General features: G+C 34.8%; 2 protein-coding genes across 3 annotated transcripts; both read right to left on the bottom strand.

Moving 5' to 3' along the window:
• Positions 1-295: 295 nt before the first annotated feature.
• Positions 296-2,785, bottom strand: LOC115978132. Of its 2 annotated transcripts, none has more exons than XM_031100153.1 (4): positions 2,511-2,785; positions 1,664-1,901; positions 1,525-1,577; positions 296-693 (listed from the first exon to the last, which is right to left on the bottom strand). In XM_031100153.1, the coding sequence occupies exons 1-4, from the start codon at positions 2,551-2,553 to the stop codon at positions 365-367; spliced, it is 663 nt and encodes a 220-aa protein (XP_030956013.1). In that variant the 5' UTR covers positions 2,554-2,785; the 3' UTR covers positions 296-364. The 2 variants fall into 2 exon arrangements, with proteins under 2 accessions (XP_030956013.1, XP_030956015.1); XM_031100155.1 differs by having other exon boundaries at positions 1,691-1,901.
• A 6,757-nt stretch (positions 2,786-9,542) lies between these two features.
• Positions 9,543-11,757, bottom strand: LOC115968091. Its single transcript, XM_031087322.1, has 2 exons — positions 9,682-11,757; positions 9,543-9,599 (listed from the first exon to the last, which is right to left on the bottom strand). The coding sequence occupies exons 1-2, from the start codon at positions 11,755-11,757 to the stop codon at positions 9,543-9,545; spliced, it is 2,133 nt and encodes a 710-aa protein (XP_030943182.1).
• Positions 11,758-12,867: the final 1,110 nt, after the last annotated feature.

Genomic DNA, 12,867 nt, shown 5'->3' with positions numbered 1-12,867 from the left:
GTTACATATAGTAGCATTGTGTACATTGTCCAACCAGAAAAACAAACCAAAATAGGTTGCCCATAAATATAGTCACAATCCGTCCCAACTTGACACTCTTTGCTATAATCAAATCAATCTGAATACTTAAACAAAAATTGACAAAAAAAATCCAGAAAATTTCAGCAGATACGTTCCTAGAACAAAACAAACTCTGCAACAGAAAGGCATTGAATTTTCAAGTATTTGAATGAGGGAATGGGTGGTGAAACGGCCTATAAACAAATGATCATGTCTATAATGTGGTTGTATTTGGATTTTGAACCCCAAAAAAAAAAAAAAAAAAAGGAAGAAAAATCAGAACTTTACCACAATTTACAACTAATTAATCTCTCTTACTACCCTGCGGAGAGCACACTTTTTCCAACATTCTTCCAATATAAAAACTGAATCCACCTTCTTTCTTTGGTGAAGAAACAGAACTCGCATGATCTTTCTTAGGATGAATTGTTTCAATAACGGCTTCGATTTCTTCTTTTGCCCTATGAAAAACATTTGGTCCTTTCACATCATATATTGGGGTTTTTTCATCAATATCATCACTTGTTCCATGAGTTTCCTTATGATGATAGTGTGATGACTTATGATGGGGTGTAGTTGCTTCAATCTTTTCCTTAGCTTTCTCAATAAAATTGGGCCCCTGAATGTTGTTCTCTGCCAATATAAAAGCATCACATTAAGAAGACTGGGTTAGGCTTTCAACTTTTTGTACAAAGAATGTGAAGCCAATAAACTATAAAGTGGAGAAGATATAGAAAATTTCAAGGCATGTTCTGATCATAGCTGAATATAAAGAATGGTGGAAATAGTCTAATATTACAATTATGAAATCTGCAAGTGTCCATAGAATAAAAACATGAATAGAGTCTACCCAGAGCAGCTTTAATAGAATGTGTAAGGAAAGTCAAATTGATAAAATTAAATCAATATAAATTTCTTGGACACCAAAAATATGACAATCATAGACAGACTACTTGAATTTTTTTTTCTTTAAATATATAAGTAAATCATTACAACAGTCCAAAATGCGAGATTAATACATGGGAGTGTACAAGAGAAATGTTTAAAAGAAAAATTAAAATTAAACTAGCACCTAAAATTCTACAAATCCAATATATATAGGGTAAAATATGAAATGGAAAAGGGAGAGGGGCAAGAGGTCATTAGATGATGCCACCAATCATAAAGCAATGTCAATAACAAACTCTTCAACTCAATCACTGGAAGCTTGTTGTCCTCAGAGATTCAAGCATTCCAAAGCGTGAATGATAATGGCAAATGTGAAAGAATGAGAAACTAAGGATGTCCTACAAACTATTACAATACAAGTCTGGGAAAATGACAAGGACATTATAGGTAACCTTCTTTTTAAGGTAGAAAGAAACCATCATATGAATACTCTCTACACTGAACTTGTCCCATTAGCCTATAGGAACATTTCTTACAACAATTCTAGTACAGACAACATTTCACATGATATTATACCTGACTGAGAATCTGCTTCATCCTGCTTGGATTCTGTCTTTGTGGTTTCTTCCCTGCAATAAATACCAAAAGAACAATGAGAAAGCAATCAAAGAGTCTAAAAATCTAAGCAATCAATATTTCACAGGTGAATTCAAACCGTCTTTCATGGGTTGGAGACTCTTTCCTGGGATGGATTGTTTGAACGAGAGCCTCGAGCTCCTCCTTTGCTCGCTCAAACACATTTGGAGCTCTAACAGCATCTAAAGGAGTGTTTTCATCAATATCATTTCGCTTGCCATGAGTTTCCTCGTGATGCTGAGGTGATTTCTCAGAATGAAGAATTGCTTCAATCTCTTCCTTTGCTCTTTCAAACAAATTGGGTGCTTTCACTTCATCTGCTAGCAAACAAATAAACGATAGATTCCTACATATACATGTGTGATATAAACACAAGCAAGCACATAATATTTATTTTTATAATAAATAAATAAATAAAAAACCGTTCCAAGCTAGAGTGAAAGGATTTGAGAAATAGAGAGAGATTTGATCTCTTCTGTTATACAAACATAGGTAACTCTCGATTGTTAAACATTAATAGAACATGCATGCTCAGACTGTAACAATAGTTAATTTCAAGAACAACAAAAAGCCATAACCGGTTAATGAATTTGGACAATAATAGATTGAAGAAAACAGATTAACCATAGACAGAAAACCCAGTTTAAGAAAATGCATATGCACAATCGGATTCAATAAGGAGTGTAAGTAAATAAATACTAAGATATCCAAGAAAACCAATTGGATCCCATTATCCCAACATCTATTAAGATTCCAAATTTTCATTTTTTAACAAGAAATGTACAAAAGTATAAATTACTTCTAACTGGAAATTGCCTAAATCTAATAAAAGTCGTAGCCATATTTGAAATTTTGAACAAGTAACATGTATTGCACAAGATCATATAGCAAATTAAAGGAACAAGACGAGAATAAGAAAATTGAACCTGACAGAAAGTGTGTTGTTTGGTCTGTTTTGGATTCGGCCATCTGAGGTTGCCGGCTGAGAAAGGCAGAGATTTTGGTAGGATGTGATGGATGTCTGATTTTGAATAGGCAGTTCGCGTACGCAGAGAATGGAGAATGGAATCAAAACGTGTGTATGCCAGATTGGACTGCAACATTTGGCCCACTCAAAAGGTCCATGGCGGCTTCGATTCACTGTACAGCTTTTTTTCTTTTTTTAATTTCAGAAATAATTTTATATTTTTCAAAGTAGAAAACTTATTTAGCAACCAAAATAAATAGAAAACAAACACGGTTCTCAAATCTTCTTAGTTTGTAAAGGAAATTAAAGACAAGTGAAAGGTTGTTTTCAATTTATAAAAATGAAAACACGTTTAATGAACCCGCCCTATTATTTATTTATTTTTTACGTTAGTCTTTGTTGTTGTTTTTATATATATATATATATATATATATATATATATATATCTTAAAGTGAAGTTAATTTTAGGGTTTTAAGGTGGTAATTGTTAAAGTTTTGAGAGAGGAGGGGGGGGGGGAATTTATTTTTTCTTAACCCTAATTTTTTTTTTTTTGGTTACATGAGTCTCTCTTTTTTTCTTTTTCTTTTTTGAATCCTAAAGTGAAGTTAAGTTAGGATTTTGAGATGATAATTGTTAGGACTTTGAGGAGGGGAGAGAGAGACTCTCTCTTTCTCTCTTTTTCTTAATCTACTGTGTGTCTTTCTCCTCTTTTTAAGAGTCCTATTTTCAAAGTGAGTCTCTTTTTTTCTTCTTTTTGAGTCCTATCAGTTTTTTTTTTTTTATATAGATTATCAACGTTTGAGTTTGACTTTAAGTTGGACTTTATAAAGAAATAGAATTTCACTTCTTATTAAGTTTTGATTAAACAAAAAAAATTTATTTAAAAAAAATGATAATGATGAGTTTGAGTTTAAGTTAGATTTGTTAGAGAGATAGAGTTTCACTCCTTGTTAAGTTTGGACTAAATAAAAATTATTTTATTTAAATAAAATGATAATTTTATTTAAATATTGTGCTGACGTTAATAAAATAAAACTTCATGAGTATACTTTAATTTAATCATTTTCATAATAAGTAAAATATAAGTATTATATTGTATATTATACACACACATATGAGAAAGTTGCACTAATCTCTCCTCTTCTTTTAAATTGTACATAGGCTTTCCTTATTTTTCAAAATAAATACACGCAACCCCTCAACTTAATACTTCTTTTAAGAAAAAGTTTTTAACCCATTACTTCTGCTTTTAATGATTACTCTTTATCATAATATCAAAATACTAATTGGTTTTTTGTGTAGGCAGAAATCGAATCTCAAATCTTTTATTTGATTACAAAAGATTTTATTAGTTAAATTAACTGGAACCCACTAATACCTTTAAATTCATTAACATAATTTTCTTTCAAACAAAAAATTTATTATCCACTTTTATCATCCTTTCCAAATGAAATTCTCATTTTTACTCCAATCTTTGTCCTCTTCTTCGACTTCTTTATCACTCTCATAAACCTCTCCTTCTCCCAAACCACCACCACATAATAAAAAACAACAAATATTGCTAAAGAAGCAGCAAATAGTATTAAGCAGAATAGCACAGTTATTCTACTAAAATAGAAAATAAAAAATAACATAGTTAGGGGGCGTTTGGTACTGTGATGTGCATTTAATGTGATGCACATTATGATGATGTTACATTAAGGTTTTTGGTTTTTTTTTTTTAATATTACCATAATCTAAAATTACAATATATATCACATCACTTTCTTAAACAATGTAATATTATATTCTTATATTGAAATTACATTTATATAAAATTACAATAATGTAATATTACGGTGTAATGTAACAACAGTGAACCAACCACCCCCTTAATGTGGTGCGGTCATAGTTGTCAGTATTGTACGAAACGCAATACGTATCGTGGGTAAAAAGTTCTGTATTGTATTAGCATATCATAAGTGCTCATGAATTGTAAAATACAATGTATGTATCGTATGAATTATATCGTATCATAAAATCGTACGTATTGCACAATACATAAATAAATGCTCTAAAATGAGATTTTTTGTTAAAATTTGTATTTTTATTTGAATCTAACAAGTTGTTAGACTTGTTTTTAACACAAAATTATTAGTTTACTTAATTTAACCTACTAAAATAACATATTCATAATTTTTTTTTCCTCTCTCTCTCTCTCCTATAATTGGACTACACAGTACACACTTATCCTTCACTTTAATATTTTCAAATTTATTTTATATACTATGAATAAAATATTGATTGACAATATAAATTTTTTATTTTTGTCATTATTGTTCCAAGAAACTAGAATGCCCAAATTTTTTTTTATAAAAAGTTATTAAAATAAAAAGAACAAGAAGTAATAGTAAATGTTAATGATGAATGACGACGAAGAAAATTTTAATAAAGAAATAAGTTTGCAAAATTATAAACATGTACTAGCATTGACTTAGATGGGGTTGATTAGGCAATTTGATGAATATGATGAAAATAAATTATTATTTTTGGGTCATTTGTAATATATTATTGATAAAAAATCAGTAGGCTGGATGGCGCAAGCTTTGATGATTCAGAGGGCTTGAAAAAGAAGAAACAAAAGATCAGAGGAGACCGGGGTTGACCAGCCACAAACCCTCCGATAATGAAATTAGTTTCTCTTTTCTGACAAATGGAATTCCAAACTTCTGGGGATTGTATCTGGAAAAAACTTACCTTTGTTTGTCACAGGTTCGTGTTTATATAGATTTATGGAAACGATTATTTATTTAGTAACTTCCCCTACTATTGAGGAGTCTGGAAAATTTGGAGTTAACTTCCATAACTGCTATGGAAATTGTATGCTTTGCTCGTACTTTTCATAACCATCGTTGGGAACGGTTTATGACAAAGAACCTTGATTCTTGCGTTTTGAGCTATAAGTGTGGAGCTCGTCCTGAGCTTGCATGGACGAGAGATCACCCAAAAGCTGTAAATGTATCAAGCTTGTCCAAGAAACCTTTATGGACGAGCTTGTCAAGGACGAGTAACATATATAGCTCATTTCTGCTTTTCTTGTCCTGGACGAGCTTAGAGTTGGCTCATTTCTTGACACCATCAATTATCACTTTTGGATTTAAGTAATTTAAATGTGTATGTTATAAACACATGCTAGTTTGATTTATTTAGTTAGCTTGTTAAATATTATTACGAAAGTAATGAATGAATTAGTCATTAGTTGAATATATTCAAAATTTATAATAAATATACCATTTATTGTATATATTTTTTTTAATAAATTTTATTAAATGTTTGTGTATCTTACAATACACGATATGATATGATATATGATATGGAAAAATTAAAAATCGATTCACGATACGATTCACGTTTTGACAACTATGGGTGTGGCATCATAAGTGACGCCACTCCAAGTCCTACTTAGAAAGGTAGTCTGCTATTCTTGAACTTTAACAGGACTCTGAATCTCATTTGGACTAAGTCTAGCAAGGTACTTTATCCAATCAATTAATGTTTCTTTCTTTCTTTTATGTGTGTTTGTTACGTACAATTTAGTTTATTGGGAGATGGAGAGATTTGTGAGAATGAGAGTGGCTGTAAAATGAGCTTCATTTGTTTCAATAGAAAACCTTATGTAAAGATAGTATTTTGTATTTTTCAGTGTTTATAAGTAAAAAAAAAAAAAAAAAAAATTGTCAAAGGAAAATTAGCTTTTAACTTTCCATATTTAACTTAGCAGGATAGAGTTGTTTTCCACTAAAAATTTATGGAACTCAATACTAAATAAGGAAAGTTAAGAGATAATTTTTCAACTTATATTAAAGTCACTGTTAAAACATAAGAAAATGATATAGTTTTCTAGAAAACACTTATTAGAAAATAATTCATTTTATAGAAAATGTTAATGTCAAAACAAACAGAAAAAAATGATGATAAGAGGGAAAATATAATATTTTTAAAAAATATAGTTTTATAATTCTATTAATGAATTTAACGGTGTTAAGTGTGGGGAATGAGTGTAAGTATTTTGAAAATGAAGGAAGGTCAGTGTACGATTCAAAAGAAGGGAGGAGGTTAATGTATTTTCAATAAATCTCAGGATATGTCAATGCAATTTTTTCATATATAAATATACAGGCACACACATGATACAAATACATAAGGTTTCATTTTATTCAAGGTTCTAAATAACGTTTTAAAATTTTGGCATAAGGATCGGAAATGGAACTACAATTATTATAATAATATCTAACTTACAAGTGTACATATCTAACTTAAATAAAATAAAAAACTTTCAGACATACAAATGCAATATATATGTATGTATGTGTGTATGTATATACAACTATACAAGTGTAAGTGATGCAGGACAACCTAGGCTTCCCACCTAGATTAGTCCCACCGTAAAACCTTAGGCTTCCCACCTAAGGTGTTTGGAATTACCACCAAACAAATCAATGAAAATAATCTCAATAAATAATAATAATCTGTAAAATACAAAAGGAACCGTCTGGAGCTTTATATACAGCTTCCAGGAATCATAATGATAAAGATAAACTCTCCTAAACAAATCCTAAACAATCTCAAATACTAGTACGATAATCCTAACAATCTCAAATACTAATCCAATACTAAAGATAAACCCAAATAAAGATAACATAAATGATAAAGATAATCTCCACAGATGTGTCATCGTGTGGTGTCCGCACCAACTCCCCTGGGGTGGGAGAAACTCGACCTCGTCGAGTAAAGCTCATAAGGATCAAGTGACATCAGAACAAACTCCATCAAGCCACAAGCTCACTGGATCAGCATGGCGCCTCCGTCGACGCTCATATGTGCGAGTGATAGGAGGTAGAGATGAGGTGGTAGCAAGTGTATCCAAGTAAGCCTCCAAAAGAGCAGGATCAAGCTGCTGCAACTCCTCTCTGGTGATCCATGTACAGTCAGAATCAGGCCGTCCTCGCCAACGAACCAAGAAACGCTGAACTGTTCCATCCCTAGTGAAAAGAGACTGCTCATCCAAAATAACATCAATAATATCTTTATGTGCCTTTTGGAAACAAGATGGTGTAGGGCTAGGGACAGGGTTAGCCAAAGAAGAAGAGAGAGGATCATCAAAAGGGTCATAGGGAATAACTGCTGGACCTTTAAAAGCAAGTAAATCAGCAATATTAAAAGTAGAACTAATACCATAATCTGAAGGTATATCAATCACATAAGCATTAGGTCCAAGTTTCTTTAATACCTTGAATGGGCCAGCACTGCGGGCCTGCAGTTTCTTAACGGTTCCTGAAGGATACCGTTCAGGCCTGATACGAATCATAACATAATCTCCTACATCAAAGTCTAAATGACGTCGATGTAAATCAGCCTGAGTCTTATACTTAAGATTACTAGCATGAATTCGTTTGTTGATCTCTTTATGCAGCTCATGCATGTGACTAGCAAACTCTACTGCAGACACAGAAACCCTATCATGTGAGGACATTGGGAGAAGGTCTAAAGGTCTCCTAGGTGTATAACCATGAACAACTTCAAATGGGCTCATACCTATGGACCTATTGATTGAGTTATTGTAAGCAAATTGGGCTATAGGAAGTATAGATTCCCAAGTCTTACCATTCTCACCTATGAGACACCTTAAAAGATTTCCTAGACTCCTATTGACAACCTCAGTTTGACCATCAGTTTGAGGATGGTATGCTGTGGAGAATTTCAACTTTGTTCCCATCATGTGCCAAAGGGTCTTCCAAAAATAGCTCATGAATTTAACATCCCTATCTGACACAATTGATTTAGGCAACCCATACAACTTAACAATCTCATCAAAGAAAATCTTGGCAACCTTGGATGCATCAGAAGTCTTAGAGCATGGAAGAAAGTGAGCCATCTTAGAGAACCGGTCTACCACTACAAGGATGGAATCAAACTTCCTAAGGGTACGGGGAAGACCTAGTATAAAGTCCATGCTGATATCCTCCCAAGGACGGTATGGAACTGGTAAAGGAGTGTAAAGGCCAGTATTTTGCTTGCAATGCTTAGCCAGTTGACATTGACGACATTGACCAATTATTTTGGCAACATCCCTCTTAAGGCTTGGCCAATAGAACTGCCTCTCTACCTCTTCAATTGTCTTATCACGTCCAAAATGTCCTGAAAGTCCTCCCGCGTGTACTTCCCAAACCAAAAAGTCTCTAACTGATGTGCGGGGGATACAAAGCTTATTGGCTTTAAACAAGTAGCCATCTCGGAGGATAAAATCATCAACAACCTGAAGATGCTCAGTCTTGAGTGTAGTGTACACTTCTCCAAAATCTGGGCAAGATTCATACTCTTCTTGCAACTTCTCAAACCCTATGACTTTTGTGCTCATCACAGAAAGTAAGGTGATTCGGCGACTCAAAGCATCAGCTACCTTATTCTCAACACCAGATTTATGTCTCAAAACAAAAGAGAATCTTTGCAAAAACTCAACCCAAGGGACATGCCGAGCATTTAATTTCTTTTGGGAATTGATGTGGCGGAGAGCATCATGATCTGAATAAATGACAAACTCATGGGGTGTCAAATAATGGCTCCAATATCTTAAAGCTTGTACCACAGCATAGAGTTCTTTGTCATATGTTGAATACTTCTTCTTAGCCTCATTTAATTTCTCACTAAAGTAAGCTATAGGGTGACAATCTTGGCTAAGAACTCCTCCTATGCCTACACCAGACGCATCACATTCCACTTCAAAGACCTTATCAAAGTCTGGTAGGCGCATCACTGGTGCTTCTGTCATCTTCTTCTTGATTTCTTGAAATGCTTTACCAACAGCATTGGACCATTGGAATTCGCCTTGCTTCATACAATCAGTGATTGGTGTCATGATTGTACTAAATCCACGTATGAAGCGGCGATAGAAAGTTGCAAGCCCATGAAAATTGTGAACCTCATGAATGTTCTTGGGTTCGGGCCAATCCACTATGGCTTTGACCTTTTGTGGGTCAGCAGAAACTCCTTTAGATGAAACCACAAAACCTAAGAAAATGACACTATCAGTGAAGAAAGAGCATTTCTTTAGGTTGGCATACAAGTTTTCTCTCCTCAAAGTGGAACAAACTTGTTTAAGATGGTCCAAATGTTGCTTTTTTGAGTTACTATAAATGAGGATGTCATCAAAGTACACTACCACAAATTTGCCCATGAAAGGCCTTAGTACTTGTGTCATCATTCTCATAAAAGTACTAGGAGCATTTGATAACCCAAAAGGCATCACAAGCCACTCATATAGACCATCTTTTGTCTTAAAAGCAGTCTTCCATTCATCACCTGGGCGAATCCTAATCTGGTGGTATCCACTTTTCAAATCAATCTTTGAAAAGATTGTGGCTCCTGACATCATATCAAACATATCATCTAACCTAGGGATAGGAAAACGATACTTCACAGTTATCTTATTGATTGCGCGACTATCCACGCACTTTCTCCAGGATCCATCTTTCTTTGGGGTCAAGAGTGCAGGGACTGCACATGGGCTTAAGCTTTCACGCACAAATCCTTTATGCAAGAGCTCATCCACTTGTCTAACCATCTCATCATGTTGAGGAGGGCTTATTCTATAGTGGGGCAAATTTGGGAGTGCTGCTCCCGGGACAAGATCTATGGCGTGTTGAATATCACGCATAGGAGGCAATTGATTTGGAAGCTCCTTAGGGAAAACATCTTGGAACTCTTGAAGCACTGACCGTACTTCTTTTCTTGGTTCTTCAAAGTTGTCTAGTGCAATTTCCTTAACAACCAAAGCAAAGATGATGGAGTCTTGATTGACAGCTCTTTCAAGTTCTTTTGGACTAATGAGGTTCATACTTTGCTTTTTGGGCTCTTCTCTAGCCTTACTTGCGCTAACAAACTTAGTTTTGACTGGGTTAAGTTTAATCCTTTGTCCATTGTGCATGAAGGAACAAGAGTTCGAGCGACCATAAAGAGTGACATCTAAATCATAGAGCCATGGTCGTCCCAAAATTATGTGTCCTACATCCATTGGAATCACATCACATGAAATCTGAGCCTTGTATGAGAGGATATTAATAGGAACAAGACACCTATCCTTGATGGTGATAGATGAATCATCTACCCAAGAAATCTTATAGGGCTTAGGATGGGCAACTAACTTCAAACCTAGGAGGGAGACAAGTTTAGAAGAAACTGCATTAATGCAACTTCCACTGTCAATGATAACCTTGCAATTTGTGGTTCCACACTTGACAAAGGTTTGGAAGATAGTATTTCTTTTCCAATCATCACTTTCTTCGGACTGTGCTAGAGCACACCTAACAACACTCATTACAGGAGTATCAAGACTACCTTTGTTGAGGTTATCAAAAGATGGTAGGGCTCTAATGCAAGCTAATTGGGTGGGATCATCCTCTCCTATTTCTACAATGTCTTCAATGTTAGGCTCATAGACTACTTCTTCTACCTCTTCCTCTCCATCCAATTCTTCAATCAACAAAGTCTTATTAGGACATTGGGCAGCCATATGACCAAAGCCTTGACACTTAAAGCACTGGATTCTAGAATTTGGCCTAAATGTCTCTCTAACCACACTCTTCCCTTTGTCTTCTGGGCGTAAGGGCCTATTGTTGGGATTGGGTCTAGTTTGAGGACCTTGTTGGTATCTACCCTGAGGATTTTCTTCTATGTGTAAGGGTCTGTTGTTGAGATAAGACCTATTTTGGGTACCTTGGAGGTATCTACCTTGGGGGCCATCAAAATTGTTGCGAGGCAACATGCGATTGTCAAATCTCCTTCCACTTTGGGGCCTAGGGATCAGTTCTAAATCTTGCACTAAGGTATAAGCATCATCAAGAGTTGAGATTTGTCGAGCCACCAATTCTCTTTGAAGATCATAATTGAGACCTTTCCTACATCTACTCAAGGTAATTGGCTCATCCTCAGTTGCATTGCTACGTATCCTGTACTCTTCAAATTGTTCTACATACTCAGTAGCAGACCTATTGTCTTGTCTCAAATCATGCCATTGATCCAACAAGTTGCCTTGATGAGAGACTGGGAAGTACTTTTCATTGAGCTTGGCCTTCATTTCTTCCCAAAGAGTTATGGGTGGTTGGCGGGTCTTACGGAGGTGGTTGACAACACTATCCCAATGGAGTTTTGCTCTTCCTACAAGTTTCATTTTGGCAAACCTAACCTTTCTATCCTCAGACAGTTCATACCACTCAAAAAAATGATCCATCTCTCGCACCCAATCATTGTAGACCTAAGGGTTCCTAACACCATCGAAGGTAGGGGCCTCTACTTTGATATGCTTAGCGGAGTTGTCTTCATTGTCTCTATGGTCTTGCCTAGGGTGAGGGCCATGCCTATTATTATTTCTTCCATTATGTGCATTTTCCTCGTCATACCTAGCCTCTAAGTGGCCTAGACGGGCAGTAAGCTCTGCAATGGCTTGTCTTAATTCATCTTGGGGAGGGGGATCCATGTTTAGGCGGGATTGTGGACTAGACTGGGGTTCAGAACTAGACTCTGATTTGGAATTAGACCGTTCTTCAGAACTAGTTACTAGACGACCACTACGCAAATGCATGCAAAGAGATCAACAAACTAATTCTAGCAAGTGAATAGTAAGGATAATACTCAAGTTAAATTATATGTGAAGAGAAGTCATGAATTCCAAATGTTGTTGCATTCAAGCAGTACTAGCTTCAACAAGAATTAAATTAAAAAGGACCTAATTATGACAATGTGATTAGGCTAGTTCAACCACTAATACTGAGAAGTAATTACTTTAAAGGATTTTTTTTTTTTTTTTGCTAAAATAAAATACTGAAAGAAAATAAACCAGCAGCTAAAATAATAAATTCATGTGAAAATTTAAGCAGAACAAAGGACAAAGGCAGTAGCATGTTACTGAAGGTAAAGTTTGAGGCACATAGTAAACATATTGATATTAAATCTGAAAGTGCATTTCAATCCATTAAGTTTGGAAAGTCCACACCTTGGTTGGACTGACTTAACAATCTGGGCCTGACTGGACAGTGGGTCATGCTACTAGTCAATGGGGAAATTGGGCCTCACGTGTAGTGAAGTGGGAGTGAAAATTTGGTTTGTTGCTGTTGGTCTTCACGTGGGGTGCACTGGGCCCTTCTTGAAGCTTCTTCTTGACCTGATTTGAATTTTTTTTTTTTTTTTAAATATAATAATACAGTAAAGAGAGACTACAATATAAAACTAAAGTCTTATATGCCAAGTTCAAAACTAAACACCGAAACTAAGAAAATAGAAA

Source organism: Quercus lobata, chromosome 2 (assembly GCF_001633185.2).
Source record: "Quercus lobata isolate SW786 chromosome 2, ValleyOak3.0 Primary Assembly, whole genome shotgun sequence".
NCBI classification, from domain to species: Eukaryota; Viridiplantae; Streptophyta; class Magnoliopsida; order Fagales; family Fagaceae; genus Quercus; species Quercus lobata.
Note: the sequence above shows the minus strand (reverse complement) of the source record. Positions and strands in the feature narration are given on the sequence as shown.